The following is a 15,737-nucleotide window of genomic DNA, read 5'->3' as shown; positions in this document are numbered from 1 at the left end:
TATTTCATAATATGAATTCAAAATTGAACATACTTCTGTTAATCTTAATGATAATCTTGCGATTATCAATTAATAGAATGAAATGCTATTTAATATAATTTATTTAACACATCTGGGTGTGTTTATAGCCTGTTTTAAACCAGTATGAAAAAAAAAATAGGGGTTTGTTTTATAAACAAATTTAATTTTACAAATATTTATTAAGAAACTAATTCCATATATATATATATATATATATATATATATATATATATATATATATATATATATATATATATATATATATATATATATATAAAATATATATATATATATATATATATATATATATATATATATGTATATATATATATATATATATATGTATATATATGTATATATATATATATATATATATATATATATATATATATATATATATATATATATATATATATATATATATATATAAATATATAAATATGTATATATATATTGGACTGAAATTAAAAGTCTGTGTGCACGTACCCCATTCTAACCTTTCATTTGTTCCAAACATTGACTTTCTTCTGTTAAACACAAAAGAAGATCATTTGGATAATTTTGCAAACCTGTAACTTAATATTAACATCTAATATTTGTTTTTTCGACAATAGTTACAGGTTTTCACCATTCTTCAAAATATCTTCTTTTGTGTTTAACAGAATAAACTATTTAATAAGAGTTTAGGAACATACAACATTGAGTAAATAGTGAGTACATTTACATTTTTGGGTGAATTATCCCTGTAAGCTTAGGCTGAGGGGTTTAGAGTATAAAGCATGACAGTAATGTGTTTACATGTGTTACAAGTTGCAGACAGACTCACAGAATCACTGGTACATCTTTCAGCCTGGTTAGATCAATGCTGTTTACAGTTGAACATCTCTAAAACCGTGTGTATGTTTTTTTCTAAGAATGGTAGGCTAAGTGTAGTACCAGATGTATTTGTATCAGGGGAAAGATTACAAGTTGTATCTGAGTACAAGTACCTTGGAGTTTTAATAGATTCAAAACTATCATTTCAGTCTCAGGTTAAAAAGGTTTGTAACCGGGTCAGATTCAGTTTAGCAAATTTTAGATTTATTCGTGATCAGATGTCATGTGAGGCTGCTCTAATCTATTATCACTCCATGATCATTTCTCACATCACTTATTGTTTAACCACTTGGTCCCACGCCAGCATCACTACTCTGAAGCCACTTAAATCTTTATACAAACAATCCATAAAAACCCTTGATAAGAAATCAGTTCAATATCACCATTGTTTAATATTAAAGAAATACAACCTGCTTAGTTGGGAAAATTTAATTACATATGTACATATCTGTTTAATGTTTAAGACTTTACATAACCCGACTTCACCATTAAATCAGTTTATAAATATTAGAACAACTGCTCACCGAACTACTAGAGGAGGTGACAGAGGAGACTGCATTATTCCTCTCAAAAAAAGCAAATTCAATCAATCTGTATTTTCAGTGAGAGCTGCTAGGGAATGGAACTCCATCCCACCCACAATTAGAAGATCATGCACTTTTCGTTCTTTTCAGTCTCATATTAGAAATTGGTTATTGACAAATCAGCATTGTCAGCATTAGTACTGTATTCTTGACACATTTGTACTGTTGTCTTTGGCTTTTTGTCCTCTGCTCCCATCAGTCTGTTCTTTTTTTTTTCTTTTTTTTCTTTTTTTCTTTTCTTTACTTTTTTAACTGTATTTCTTATGAAAGTGTAGTTAATGTTTAATGTTGTGCTTCTATTTTAGGTGTGACTTTTTAACATTCTGTAAAGGGTCTACGGATGAAAAATAGCCATTCTTGGCTAATTCTGGCACATTTTACAGTAATGTTTATTAATGTGCATTGACCCTGTAAACAAATAAACTAAACTAAAAAAAAAAAAAAAAAAAAAAGTAAACAACCTGAAATAACTTTAGCTTAAATTACAGACCAAGATGTCACAAAAACAGTTCATGTCATACAACAAATGCTGCATCAGCTATTATACATGACAAGACCTAAAAGTAATAATAACTGTCATTTATTTTCTATATACTGTTTATTTTATGATTTGTGTTTTCTGTTTATTTAGGGTTTTGAATTGCATTATGGGACCTTGATCTCTGCTCTGACGACTTTTAAGGATGAAAATTCAACTCTACAGTTTAAAAAAGTGTCTTTTATTGACATTTTAGTAGATTAAAATAATATTGTGAGGGATAATAAATAGAGGAATAAGTCTGTAAAATAACAGAAAATATACTGCCAGTTTATTACAAGCTTTTTATACCATAATTTAAAACACCAACGCAGACAATACATCACTTTAAAACTATTAAAAATGTTAATAAAATAAACTTTTCAAGGTTTAATCTTGTTGAAAGATAGATCAAGGTCTTATAATGCAATTCAAAAGCATAAATAAACAGGGAAAATTAAAACATGAATCATAACAGATAGAAAACTGCTAATTTAAGGATTTTTTTTTACAGTGTACACATAATTTTTCTGTAATTTTACTGTACTTATTTTTCATACCGCACCTGCTGCAAGATTACTTTGACCTACTTACTGTTAAACGACTGCAGGAACGCAAGATAAAGAATACCAGGATGTGTGAGCGAGTACACACACACACACACACACACACTAAAGTGCACACAAACTCTTTCAGATGCATCAACACCATTGTGTGAACCACACATTAGTAGGCCTGAAAGCCTCATAACGGAAACAAACCAACCGCAAAAGCTTGTGTCACTGAAGACCAGCACAACTATAATCAACCACACAGACATCACAGCATGAAGTTTGATATAAATAGACAATGCACAATGGCGTTTGGACGATGACTACAAAAACAACTTCTGCACTGTATTCTAGAAATATGTGATAAATATTAGCACATTCAATCAGAATGTTGTCTAATTTCATCACATGATACACATCCTAAAAAAGGGGTGCCCAAACCTTTTCTTGTGAGGAGTCTAAATTCAAACTTGATAGAGGCTAGTGGGCTGAAGGTAAATAGAGTTGCTATGGATAATTTCCTAATTTATTTAATAATATTTAAAAACCACTAAAAATATTGCTTTATATTTACTAATACAGTATTTTTTTTACATCGTATAATGACCTTATTCTCATTTATAACAGAACGGAGTAACACTAGTTTTTGCCTTGAAATGCTCACCTATGTCGATTGCATAGTCCTCTATTTTTCGAGTGACAGTATTTATGATTTAAAAACTCTGATTCAATTATATTTAACTGAAACATTTAATTTCAATTAGATTTTTTTTGTAGCAAAATAAAACAAACAAACAAACAAACAAAAACAGGTTAGGACAAATTAGAAATGACAATCTAATGACAAATTAGAACCTGAAAATCTGTTAAAGGCATTTCCCCAAACCCATCTATCATTATCAGATGGGGTGGTGGGACAAATCAAAGGTTACAATGGGCCAACTTTGGGTCGTAGGACCTACTTTGGGCATCTATGCTTAAAAGCATCTTTAAAAAAATTAGCTGCCTTACATTTATCTTAACATAATTAATAGAAATAAAAAAAACTACGTTAATAATAATAGATTTTAAATTTTTAACTGTTCAACAAATTTCATGTTGCATTCCTTTTTTCTTTGTACTTTGTGGTGTGTAAGTTCAATAAAAACAATAAATTAGCAATATTGTGTATAAATATAGCTATATAATATATTTAAATGCAATTTAAACATTAATGAATCATCAATCATTAAAAAAGCGGATGCTGCTCAAGAGACATCATTGATGATTATTCATGTCAAAAAATCGTTGTGCTGCTTCATGTTTTGTATAATTCATTTTATATTTTGCTCTTTTGAATAATAAATTTCACCAAGTATTTAGACAGTAAGCGACTACATTTGTAATATATCTACAAAATAAACCGCTTCTTTACTGTATGCTACAAATATGTATATAAAGCACACAGATCAATATTGTCTTATTTTCTCACAATTTATGTATAATATATGAATAAAACTATTTAGCTATTTTATGAAACTTAATGAATCATCAATCATCTAAAACGCTGATTTTCGGCTCAAAAAACATCCCAGATTATTATTCATGTTGAAAACCGTTGTGCTGCTTCATATTTTTTGTGGAATTCATTATATACACTCACCGGCCACTTTGTTAGGTACACATTGCTAATATCGGGTTGGAACCCCTTTTGCCTTTAGAACTGCCTTAATCCTTCGAGGCATAGATTCAACAAGATACTGGAAAAATTCCTCAGAGATTTCAGTCCATATTAACATGATAGGATCACGCAGTTTCTGCAGTTTTGTGAGCTGCACATCCATAATGCGAATCTCCCATTCCACCACATCCCAAAGGTGATCGATTAGATTGAGCCTGGAGCCTTAGAGATGCTCTTCTGCTTACCCCAGTTATAATGAGTATGAGTTGTTGATGACCTCTGGCATCAACAAGGCATTTGCGCCCCCAGAACTGCTGCTCACTGGATATTTTCTCTTTTTCAGACCATTATATGTAAACCATAGACATGGTTGTGTGTGAAAACCCCAGCAGATCAGCAGTTTCCGAAATACTCAGACCAGTCTGTCTGGCATCAACAACCATGCCAAATTCAAAGCTACTTAAATCACCTTTCTTCCCCATTCTGATGCTTTGTTTGAACTGCAGCAGATCGTCTTGATCTATTGGCCTAAATGCACTGAGTTGCCGCCATGTGATTGGGTGATTAGAAATATGTGTTAACGTGCAGCTGTACAGGTGTACCTAATAAAGTGGCCAGTGAGTGTATATTTTAACTTTTTTGTTTTTGCTTTTCAAAAAAAAAAAAAAAGTTATTTCATCAGGAATAAATAAACAATACACAACTGCATTTTAGTTAGATCTACAAAATAAACAACTCCAGTACTTCATGCTAGAGATATGAATACTAGCACACAGATGCAATCTGCATGTCATCATATTTTGTCACATGATTTATGATGTAATATCTCTGGTGTTTGTTCTGAGCTAACAGAATCTGACTCCGCTATTGGTTGCTATATTTTGATGACAGATTAGTGTCATATGGAGGTCAGCTGACTAGTTGGATAAGGCCAAACAAACAAGAGAACAGATAAGAGCAATCAGCATTTAATACAGCCCTGGGTGACAGACTTTTCTACTGGAAAAATGGTTAAAAGTAATGAGAACCATTTGGCAGTTCCTTTGAAGCATTTTAAGGTTTAACGTGATTACAGACCAGGCAAAAAAACAAATTTTCAATCATTTCTTTGTCTAACTCAGCATTTTGGGGATTGAATCAATAGGAAACATTATTACCCCATCACGTTCTGGTCACACTGCACCACAAAATGAACTGAAATGTAACGAAAGTGAAATTATATACACTACTGCTCAGAGTTTTGAGTTTATTGTCATATCAGCTTCAATAGACATGTTTCCATCCACCAATTTTTCTATGCGCATTTTGGATATGTGTATTAAAAAAACAGTTGATAGAAACACCAAGATGCAACTAAATTTTTATTTAATTTAATTAATTCATAAACAAACAAATGTGCATAACTGAGGGTATTTTTTCATTTGATAAGAAAAGATGCACATAAACTATGATGGAAACACTTTTGCCGAACAAATTCCAGTATGCACATTAAAAAGTAATGTGATTTTGTTAAAGGAGATCACTCCAGAAACCTCCATCTCACGCATTCACATGCCATCATGTGTTTATTGCATGTCATTTAATAAATGAAGAAAAGATTGACGCAGCTTCTCCTACCTCAGCAAACTCTGTTTTTATATTTGATATTTTGTGCCAGTTAATCAGGAAGTGGGGATTTTGTTCTTATTGACTCATTGGATGGAAATGCTGCTTTATTTGCTTGTCTTTTATGCGATAATCCACTTTTGCGCATGAATTTAATTCGCATTTTTGTATGTAAACATCGCTAATGATGATTTGATGGAAATAACAGATCACATTAACAGTTTATGAACAACAACTTTTTATAAAATATAGTACACAGCATAAATGAGCACACCGCCTTTTGAAAATATATATTTTTAACCATATCTCAGTCAATATGGACAATAAGTGTTGATGTATTTAAATGAACAGTTTTATTAAATGCTATTTTTTATTAAAATACCATATTTAAGACCAGAAAGATAATACTTTTCTGCCATTTCTTAGTGAATATAGACAATATATGTTGGTGTGTTTAAACAGTATTTTTTATTAAAGTGAGAGTGTGGTCGCTAAAACATCTTTAGGAATAGAAAGATTACTTTTAAATTCAAATAAAGGGCTGTAAAAAAACTACAGTATTTAGCTAAATGCAATTTTTTTATGGTTTATTACATTTTTATTTAAAAGTTTTCTTTTACATATTTATTGGAATGTACTAATTTTTGCACTGTGAATTAAAGTAATTTTGTTCAATTTAGTTCCAGTTTTGGCATGCATAACCCCTTTGAAAATTTATATTTTTATCTATTTCTCAGCGAATATTGACAATATATGTTGTTGTATGTTTTATTAAACAGTAATTTTTATTAAAATAAAAGTGTGTCACTAAAACATCTTCAGGAATAGGAAGATAATACTTTTAAATTCAAATGAGGGGTTGCAAAAACGATAAACTACAGTATTTCAGCTAAATGTAACATTTTGTATGGTCCTCTGGATTTTTCATTTTTATTACAATTGTATCTATTAGTTTTTTCCTAACATATTTATTGTGGTGTATTAATTTTGCACTGTGATCTTAAGCTATTTTCTTAGATTAGTTTCAGTTTTGGCTTTGGTACTGACTAAGGCTGCACGATTTAGATTTTCTGTTATTTATATTGCAATAATCCGCAAGATAGCTAAACAATAAAGTTAAGAAATCATTTTAGATTAATTGGGATAATTTTTTTAGAGGAATACATTAGCATAAAATATAATAATCAGAGATATCCTGTATATCAGAGATTTACAGGATATAGAAATAAAAAAGTCACATGTACAATAAAGCTGTTTAGTCTTCATTGTGTAAATAATTAAATACAATTGGCATTGTTAAAGCTACACACTTAATAATTATAATTCCTTGTGCCCAAATGCTTTAAATTTGCTTCAAATGTTAACAGGCCTTAAAAACACAAGCAACTGATAAAATCTGACTTTATTATAGTTAAACTGCAATGACTAAAATGAACTGTTGTACCTGGTCAACTGCAATCATGACTCCAGGTTGCACGTCCTTCAATGTAACTACTGCGGATTCACACATTACGACATCTAAATGCTAAAACAAGGCTAAATAATATATTTTGTGTAGCCCTAGTACAAATTTTTATACTCATTTTTTTTGGGGTTTAGCACCCATAGAAAGTATTCATTTAAAAGACAGATCTGTACTTATTTATTCTGAGCACTGTAGGTTTACTACAATAATAATTTTAAAACATTAACAACATTTAATAAAACATAACAAATGTTTTTTAAAGTGTACCCCTTTTAAAGGATTTGCAATTAAAAATAAGCACTATTGTTCAAAAGTGTGCAGTCAATAGGTTTTGGGTTTTTGAAAACTTAGTAATTTTATTAAGCAATGATGCATTAAAGTAACAGAGAAGCCATTTAGAAAATAACAAAAACTATAAATAACTTTAATTTTGACCTCTCGATTCGGAGCCATAAAATAATAATTATATTATGGTTTAGAAATCAAAAGCAGAAGTGTTTTTAAAACTGGAGAAGAAATGAGCACTAAATCAGCATTTTATGATTTCTGAGGGCGCATGTGACACTAAATACTGAAGTAATAATGACTGATGAAAATTTATCACATGACTAACATGTCATTTAAATTCTAATAACTGTCACACAATACTTCACATTAAGAACAAAGGAATGGTATACTGCATAAAGTAAATATGTGACCCGTGAACACATAAAATCACAGGGTTTCTACAGGTTTCATCTAGTCAAATTTAAGACATTTTAAGACCATTATGAATAAAATTTCTGACTTGCACAAGGCTAAACGGGCAAGGCAGTGGCGCAGTAGGTAGTGCTGTCGCCTCACAGCAAGAAGGTCGCTGGGTTGCTGGTTCGAGCCTCGGCTCAGTTGGCGTTTCTGTGTGGAGTTTGCATGTCCTCCCTGCATTCGTGTGGGTTTCCTCCGGGCTCCGGTTTCCCCCACAGTCATGCGGTAGGCTAAATTGTCTGTAGTGTATGAGTGAGTGTGTGAATGTGTGTGTGGATGTTTCCCAGAGATGGGTTGTGGCTGGAAGGGCATCTGCTGCGTAAAAACTTGCTGGATAAGTTGGCGGTTGGCGACCCCGGATTAATAAAGGGACTAAGCCGACAAGAAAATGAATGAATGACTGAACAAGGCTAAACTCTAAGGATTTTTCAAATGGCCCGGTTAAAACATTAAAAACAAATGTTATAGTAAGGAAGATAACTAAAACCATATGTATATAAACAGAAATATAAATAGAATTGGTAAATAGAGTTAATAAATAAACTTTTGTTAAAAGGTATTTTGAGATGGAATGTTAGTGATTGTACGGGTGTTGGTCCGATTGGGTGGCTTTATTTGGACATGGGAAAATTAATACCCGTTTAAAATGATTTAAGACCTACAACACAATATTTCAGTGAATTTTTAATGCCTAAAATTTTGATTTTGAAATTATAAATTTAAAAATTTCAGTATCTAAATACTAATATATATATAAATACAGTTGAAGTCAGAATTATTAGCCCCCCTGAATTATTAGACCGCTTGTTTATTTTTTTCCCCAATTTCTGTTTAACAGAAGATCTTTTCAACACATTTCTAAACATAATAGTTTTAATAACTCATTTCTAATAACTGATTGATTTTATCTTTCTTCTGAAGACAGTAAATAATATTTGACTAGATATTTTTCAAGACACTTCTATACAGCTTAAAGTGATATTTAAAGGCTTAACTAGGTTAATTAGGTTATAGGCAGGTTATGGTAATTAGGCAAGTTATTCTATAACGATGGTTTATTCTGTAGACTATCGACAAAAAATTTAGCTTGAAGGGGCTGATAATTTTGTCCCTAAAACGGTGTTAAAAAAAATTTAAAACTGCTTTTCTTCTAGCCGAAATAAAACAAATAAGACTTTCTCCAGAAGAAAAAAATATTATCAGACACGTTGTGAAAATTTCCTTGCTCTGTTAAACATTATTTGGGAAATATTTAAAAAAGGAGAAAAAAAATTTGAAGGGGGCTAATAATTCTGACTTCAACTGTATCTACTTTGTTTAATTAGGATTATATTTTACAGAGATGCAACTAGTTAAATATCCTGAATCTGAGGGTTTAAATACTGATAAAATCTAAATAATACTGATAAAATCATCTTTAAAGATATCCAAATTAAGTGCTTAGCAATGCACGCAACTAATAAAAATGCTTTAAAACATTCACAGTAGGAAATTTACTAAATGTTTTCATGGTATGTGTACATTACATAATAATCTAATTATTTTTTGCATAAAAGAAAAATCTTCAATTTAAACCCATACAATGTATTTTTGCCTAAAGCTAAAAATGTACCCATGCAAAATAATAAGTTTTGTCATCCATGATCACATATCTAGAAATTATATTTCCATTAGGACTGTTATAATGGCACTGACACGCTTTTTCATAATACAAAGTGATTAAGAACAGTTTATTCACACCACAATTACTTTCAATGGAAAAACTCAACATGATACAAATATTAAATGTGTTGTACTATTAAAAAACAGCTTTGCAACACAGGTGTTTGTTGTGCAATCATGGCACACTAGCGCGATGCACTTACCCACTGACTGATGCTGCCCACTTGTAAGATAGTGGGCACAGACCGCACTTCCTTCTCCACATTCTGTTTTTGGAGATGAATCGCAAAGCTTCAGAGCGTAGCTCACATTGTTGTCCTTATCAATGGCCTCCCATTTGTAACTTCACACACACACAAACACAAAAACAGACAATCAGTGTTGAGTGGATTTAGATACAAAATAACTAGTCACAGTAATAAATTAGGCCTATTTTACCTCTGAAAAAGTAAAGTAATAGATTATTTTTTAAATTTTAGGCTATTTCATTTAGGTCATTTTAATGTACTTGCCTTAACGGTTGCATTTAAATTAAATCGTTTTGTATAAATCAATTCAGAGAAGTAGAATGATATATATTTTGTAGATGTTTCAACTACATAACATTTATCATTTATAAAGACAACTGCATGTGCTTAAGAAAAAATGACAGAGAATCAGGTTATGACAATATAGGGCTAAAATTCAGCAGAGTAATTAAAAAATATATAGATTTTTTGTTATTCAGATATTTTGCATTTAAACTCTGTTTTTCAAATAAAGAAGATTTATTAAGGCAACTGTACGTGCTTAAGAATAAAAATCAATTGAGAGTTAGGTTATGACAATATAGGGTAGAAATCGAAATCTAGGGTAGTAATTGTTAATATATACTACTGCATTTGAGCTATTCAGATATTCTGCATTTTAACTAAAATTTTTCAACTAAAGAAGGATTCATTTGTCTGTAAACTGCACATTAGATGTAAAAAGCGTAAATGTAAATGTATGAAAAGTCATATGTATGAAATATGGTGTCATTTCTTTGAAACTTTTGTGTTATGGTGTATATATACTAGGGCTACACGGTATTGGAAATCTAACATTGCAATATTTGTTTATTCTGTGATATATATTGCAATATAAATACAAATTCACTAGATTAATTCCATAATTATTTGGAAATAATGTATAATTTAAAAATTGATCGGGACGGTTCTGTAGGGGAGAGCAAAAAATATAAGAACAAATCTAAAAGCATAGATAAATTCAATCAAGAAAAAGATACAGTTGAACCGTATTCAGATATACAGTAATTGAAAAATAAAATGCCAATGAATACTGTAGATAATATACTGTAATCGATATTCATTTGTCAATGTTGCACATGGTACAATTTGTTAAGCCTGGATGCTTTTAACCCCCCCACCAGTCACAGGCCTCAAAAACACTCGAGAAATGGTTAACTATAATCCAGACTCCACACTGCATATACTCGTGATGTGACCATTGCGAATGATCACATTGAGATATCGATATATTGTGCAGCCCTAATATATACTGTACATATTTATTTTAAACTAAAATAAACAATACTGTTTGACTCAAATGTAAAAAAATTGAGCCAAGATTCCATAATCAGACATTACTTTCTATTACATATCAAGCAACCAAATTACGTTTCAGACTAAGTAATTAGAAAAGTAATTGAAACACTGCAATGATTATGTAATCGATTACATTTTTTTTAAGTAACTTGCACAAAGAATCAAACATCTTGAGCAGAATTGACATCAGCAACATGACATGAAGGCTCAATCATAAAAAGAAGGCCAGTGCCTAAATGAATACATTTCATTGTCTGATTTGGCAAAAGTATCTATCTATTGTGCTGTTAATTTGGGTCATTGAGGTAAAGCTGGTTTATATTCGCACATTCGTACTTTCTTTTTAATAATAGTTTCAGAAAAGTATTATTTGCAAATTCTAAACAGGGAAATCATATTAGCAGCCAGTGACATTGATGTAAAGTTGGTTTTATATTAACATATTCTGACTTAATAATGCTAATGTTGTTTTAAAGTCAGACTTGCATGAGATTTCAGACAGAATATTTAAAGTAGAGTGGTAAACAATAGAGACGGTGTCACAAGTTGTAGATGCAATGACTATCGAACACCAACAGTGTTCACAGTCAATAAAATTGTACTAACATTGTTTTGAAGTCATGCATGTATGTGATTACAGACGGAATATTTAAAATAGCTTGGTAAACAATATAAAGAACGTGTAACTGTTAAAAAATGATATCATTTGCTAATATACAACCAACTTTACTTCATAGGTTGGGTCTAGATACCTAAATGCAGTCAGGGCCACAACTATCACTCTATCATGATATAAATTGTAATAAACAGGAAAGTAAAACACGTTTAATCTTAATTAATCACATCTTAACGAGTGTTTATGTGATACCCGTCAATCCTATCCAGTAAAGATCATCGTTAAGAGTGTTTGTTTATTTAGGATCTCACCTGCACAGATCCTGGTACCATAGGCTGTCATCCGAAGCCGCCGCTGACGACACGCATTGTAGAAATAGGAAAGTATTAATAATAACAGTAGCAGCGACTCCGCAAAATCCAACACGACCCATATTTTACACAAGGAAATAAATTAGAGCGCTCGGTCCGACATGATACAGCAGTCCTTTCTGATTACTGATCATTACCCGTGTAGCAGGAACCACTCACAGTCACATGACGACATGACATGTGGTACAGGTCACGTGGTGCATAGAGCTTGAATGACCCAGAAAGGTTTTGAAGTTTGAGCCTGATAAAAAGGGGGCTGGGCTTAGCAGGCCATTCACATTTCCGTGTGTGCCATTCAGAGGATTTTTATCATTTCTTGCGTTGCGTAAAAGAATACTTGTGATTAGGAGAGTCATTTTCGAAAAACACAACCAACTATTATCTTTGGCGATTTAAATTGCTTGAAAAAATTCTTTAAAATATACATTTCTTGTTTCATATCATTTCTCGTGTCGTATTTATGATTACTTAAGTCATTTTGGAAACACTTACTTTAACTATCATCTCTAATTAAATTGATATTACTTGAAAAATATATTTAAAATACACATTTCTGTTTTATATAATTTCTTGCATCGTGTAAAAGTATATTTATAATTAGGAAATAAGTCATTTTCGAAAAACTAACTATAACTGAAATCTGACGATTGAAATTGCTTGCTTACAAAAACACATTTCTTGTGTCGTGTAAAAGAACAGGCTAGCGTTATTTATGATTTCTAGAGTCATTTTCGAAAAAAACTAACTGGAACTATTACCTCTAACAAATTGATTACTTGAAGAATATCTACACATTTGTTTTATTATTTCTTATGTCCGTGTTGTGTAAAAGGCTAAGTAACATTATTATGGTTACTTAGGTCATAGAACATTATTAATAGCTATCAATAGATATAAATAGGCTATTACTTGAAGAATATCTTAAAATAGGCCAACAAATTTCTGGTTTATATCATTTCTTGTGTCGTGTAAACGAGTGGGCTAACATATAAAGTCAATTTTAGAAAAAAAATAAAAATACAATGTCTGAAGATTTAGCTTTGTAGAATATCTCAAAAATACAAATGTTTTATATACATAATTTCTAGTGTCGAGTAAAATAATAGGCTAACGTTATAAGAACTATCATATCTGACGAATTAAATTAATATAGCCTAACCTGAAAAATATCTTTAAAATACACAGTTGTTTTTTTATCATTTCTTGCGTAGTGTAAATGTACTTATGATTAGGAAATAAGCCATTTCTGAAAAACTAAATCGCTTAAAAAATACACATATCTGTTTTATATTTATGTCGTGTTAAATAATATATTTAGGCTAACAATGATTAGTAAGTTTATGTTTCGGAAAAACTAACTGTAATTTCTGATTAAATTAATGTTATTTGAAGTAGGCCTATATCTACACATTTGTTAACATTTTATCATTTTTTTGTGTCGCGTAAAAGAGTAGGTTAACTTTATTTATGATTAACCTATTTACTAAATTCATGTTTGGAAAAACTTACCGTAATCTCTGTAAAAGTTTGTTTTATTTGAAGAATATCTACACATTCCTGTATATCATTGGGTCGTATAACCGCAACCGTAACGATTTCACTGCAAGTTACCTTTAAAATACATGATAATATATACATGATAATTTATATAATTTCTTGCGTCGTGTAAAATAACAGGCTAATCACATTAACAAATTACAAATAACATTAAAGTCATTTTCGAAAAACTAACAGATAACCGTAACTGTCATCTCTGACGATTTGCTTTAAGAATTTCTTAAAAATTCTTATTTCAGTTTGATATAATTTCTTGCGTCGTGTAATAATGCATTTATGATTACTTAAGTCATTTTCGAAAAACAAAAATCTGTAACTATAATCTAAACCGTTACTCTAAAGATTTAAATTGATATAATATAAGCGCAGGAGAGGACAAAGGTCGACCGAAGGCAGAGAGGCCGAGTGCGCGCGAGAGAAACCGAATGCACGCGAGAAGAGAGGCTGATTGCTGGCTCGCGAGAGAAACCGAGAGACTATTAAAGTTACTATTATTAATTACAATTACTAATACTGTACTATGTTTACTAATTTGTTTCCATGGGTTCTATTTAATGTTAAAACGACACGTTTTGTTAATACAATTGTAACATTTGTGAAGTCATAATTTGCATTTATTTAAGATAAGAGCAATTTTGCTGACTTTAAAATGCTGTTCTGGTGTGTCATTGTTCTGTTTAAAAAATACCAAACATGATCATGTAAATAAAAAGATTAATATCTTGAAAAAATGCATTTGTACTTCATGTATTGAACTTTGAGCAAATATTTTGAGCACCATTAAATGTCACTAGTATATTTTAATATATAATAACTCATTAGGCATGTAAAATAACAAACTGATTATCTTTTTTTTTTAATATGGATAAAATCAAAGGTTAAAGTACTTTTCTAAAAAAAATATTAATAAAAAAGGTGTTATATTTTTAATCATCCAAATATTAAACAATTTCAACGAAAAGGAGAAATTCTGTGAACTGCTGATGTGCTGAGAGCTCCAATCATTTTTATGCAGCTCTTTTACATTAGGCTACTGCAGTGGAACAAAATAATGAAACTTAATATTAGATGTCCCCTTAACGTGTTTGAAAATGAAAGCTCCAATAAAAATTGGCTATGTATATTAAATGTCTCTCTCAATTCAAATTTGTATTACCAAAACTATCCTTTTTTAAACTTAAACAAAACTGTATCACTTTTCAACAAAAATTTGGAGCCAGAATAAGAACCATTATCAATACTGATCATAAGCAAATCAGTATATTAAAATAATTTCTTAAGTGTATTAATTTCTTAGGTAACTCTTACTAGATTAATGATGCTGAAAATCAGCTTTTAAATCACAAGAATAAATTACACTATGACATTTATTAAAATAAAAACAATCTATTTTAAATTAAGCTTGGCTCTTTTTGGCCAAAGATATCCATGATGACGACACACACACATACACTTTATACTGAATCTGATGCAACACTTCAGTAGTAGCACAAACAGCAATCCCTAAATCGTATTAGCTTAAATTATTATATGTTAAAGTATAAAAACATCTCAAAAACATCTTGATTAAATTGATAAAAGACTGTTTGAGCCGCATTGCGCCCTCTGGTGGACAGTATTATTTTGTATCACATGTTCCATCCAATGTTTGCCAGTGAGTCATGGTTCCAAATACATGTTTAAATGTATTGCTTTAGCTTAAACACCATACACATCACATAGGTTTTATATGGAACATAGGTTAAATAGATGTTAATGTAATGAAAACACGTTTAACTGTATACCTTTGCACAGTGTGATAGATATAATAGCGTGTAACACACATTTTGCTACAGTCAGGATGGCCGAGCGGTCTAAGGCGCTGCGTTCAGGTCGCAGTCTCCCCTGGAGGCGTGGGTTCGAATCCCACTTCTGACAACAAC

At 30.7% G+C, this 15,737-nt stretch overlaps 1 protein-coding gene, 1 long non-coding RNA gene and 1 other non-coding gene across 6 annotated transcripts in view; 1 reads left to right on the top strand and 2 right to left on the bottom strand.

The window, feature by feature from the left end:
* Positions 1-12,417, bottom strand: part of igf2r (insulin-like growth factor 2 receptor) — a 99,302-nt gene extending 86,885 nt beyond the window's left edge. For 3 of the 4 annotated variants that reach the window (XR_015517681.1, XR_015517682.1, XM_087297050.1), the window contains exons 1-2: positions 12,199-12,417; positions 9,889-10,028 (exon numbers count right to left, since the gene is read on the bottom strand). Coding sequence is in view for 2 of the 4 variants with exons in the window: in XM_087297050.1 (XP_087153176.1) it covers positions 9,889-10,028; positions 12,199-12,320 (262 nt within the window). In the remaining 2 variants the exon portion in view is untranslated. 4 annotated transcript variants of the gene reach the window in all.
* LOC147839443 (uncharacterized) overlaps positions 1-15,737 on the bottom strand; it is an 837,962-nt gene that overhangs the window by 584,372 nt on the left and 237,853 nt on the right. The window lies entirely within an intron of this gene.
* On the top strand, positions 15,650-15,732 carry trnal-cag (transfer RNA leucine (anticodon CAG)). The gene has a single exon. It is a non-coding gene; the product is annotated as a tRNA-Leu (tRNA).

Source organism: Danio rerio, chromosome 20 (genome assembly GCF_052040795.2).
Source record: "Danio rerio strain M-AB ecotype USA chromosome 20, GRCz13ab, whole genome shotgun sequence".
Lineage (NCBI taxonomy): Eukaryota > Metazoa > Chordata > Actinopteri > Cypriniformes > Danionidae > Danio > Danio rerio.
This window is presented reverse-complemented; position numbering and strand designations above follow the sequence as displayed.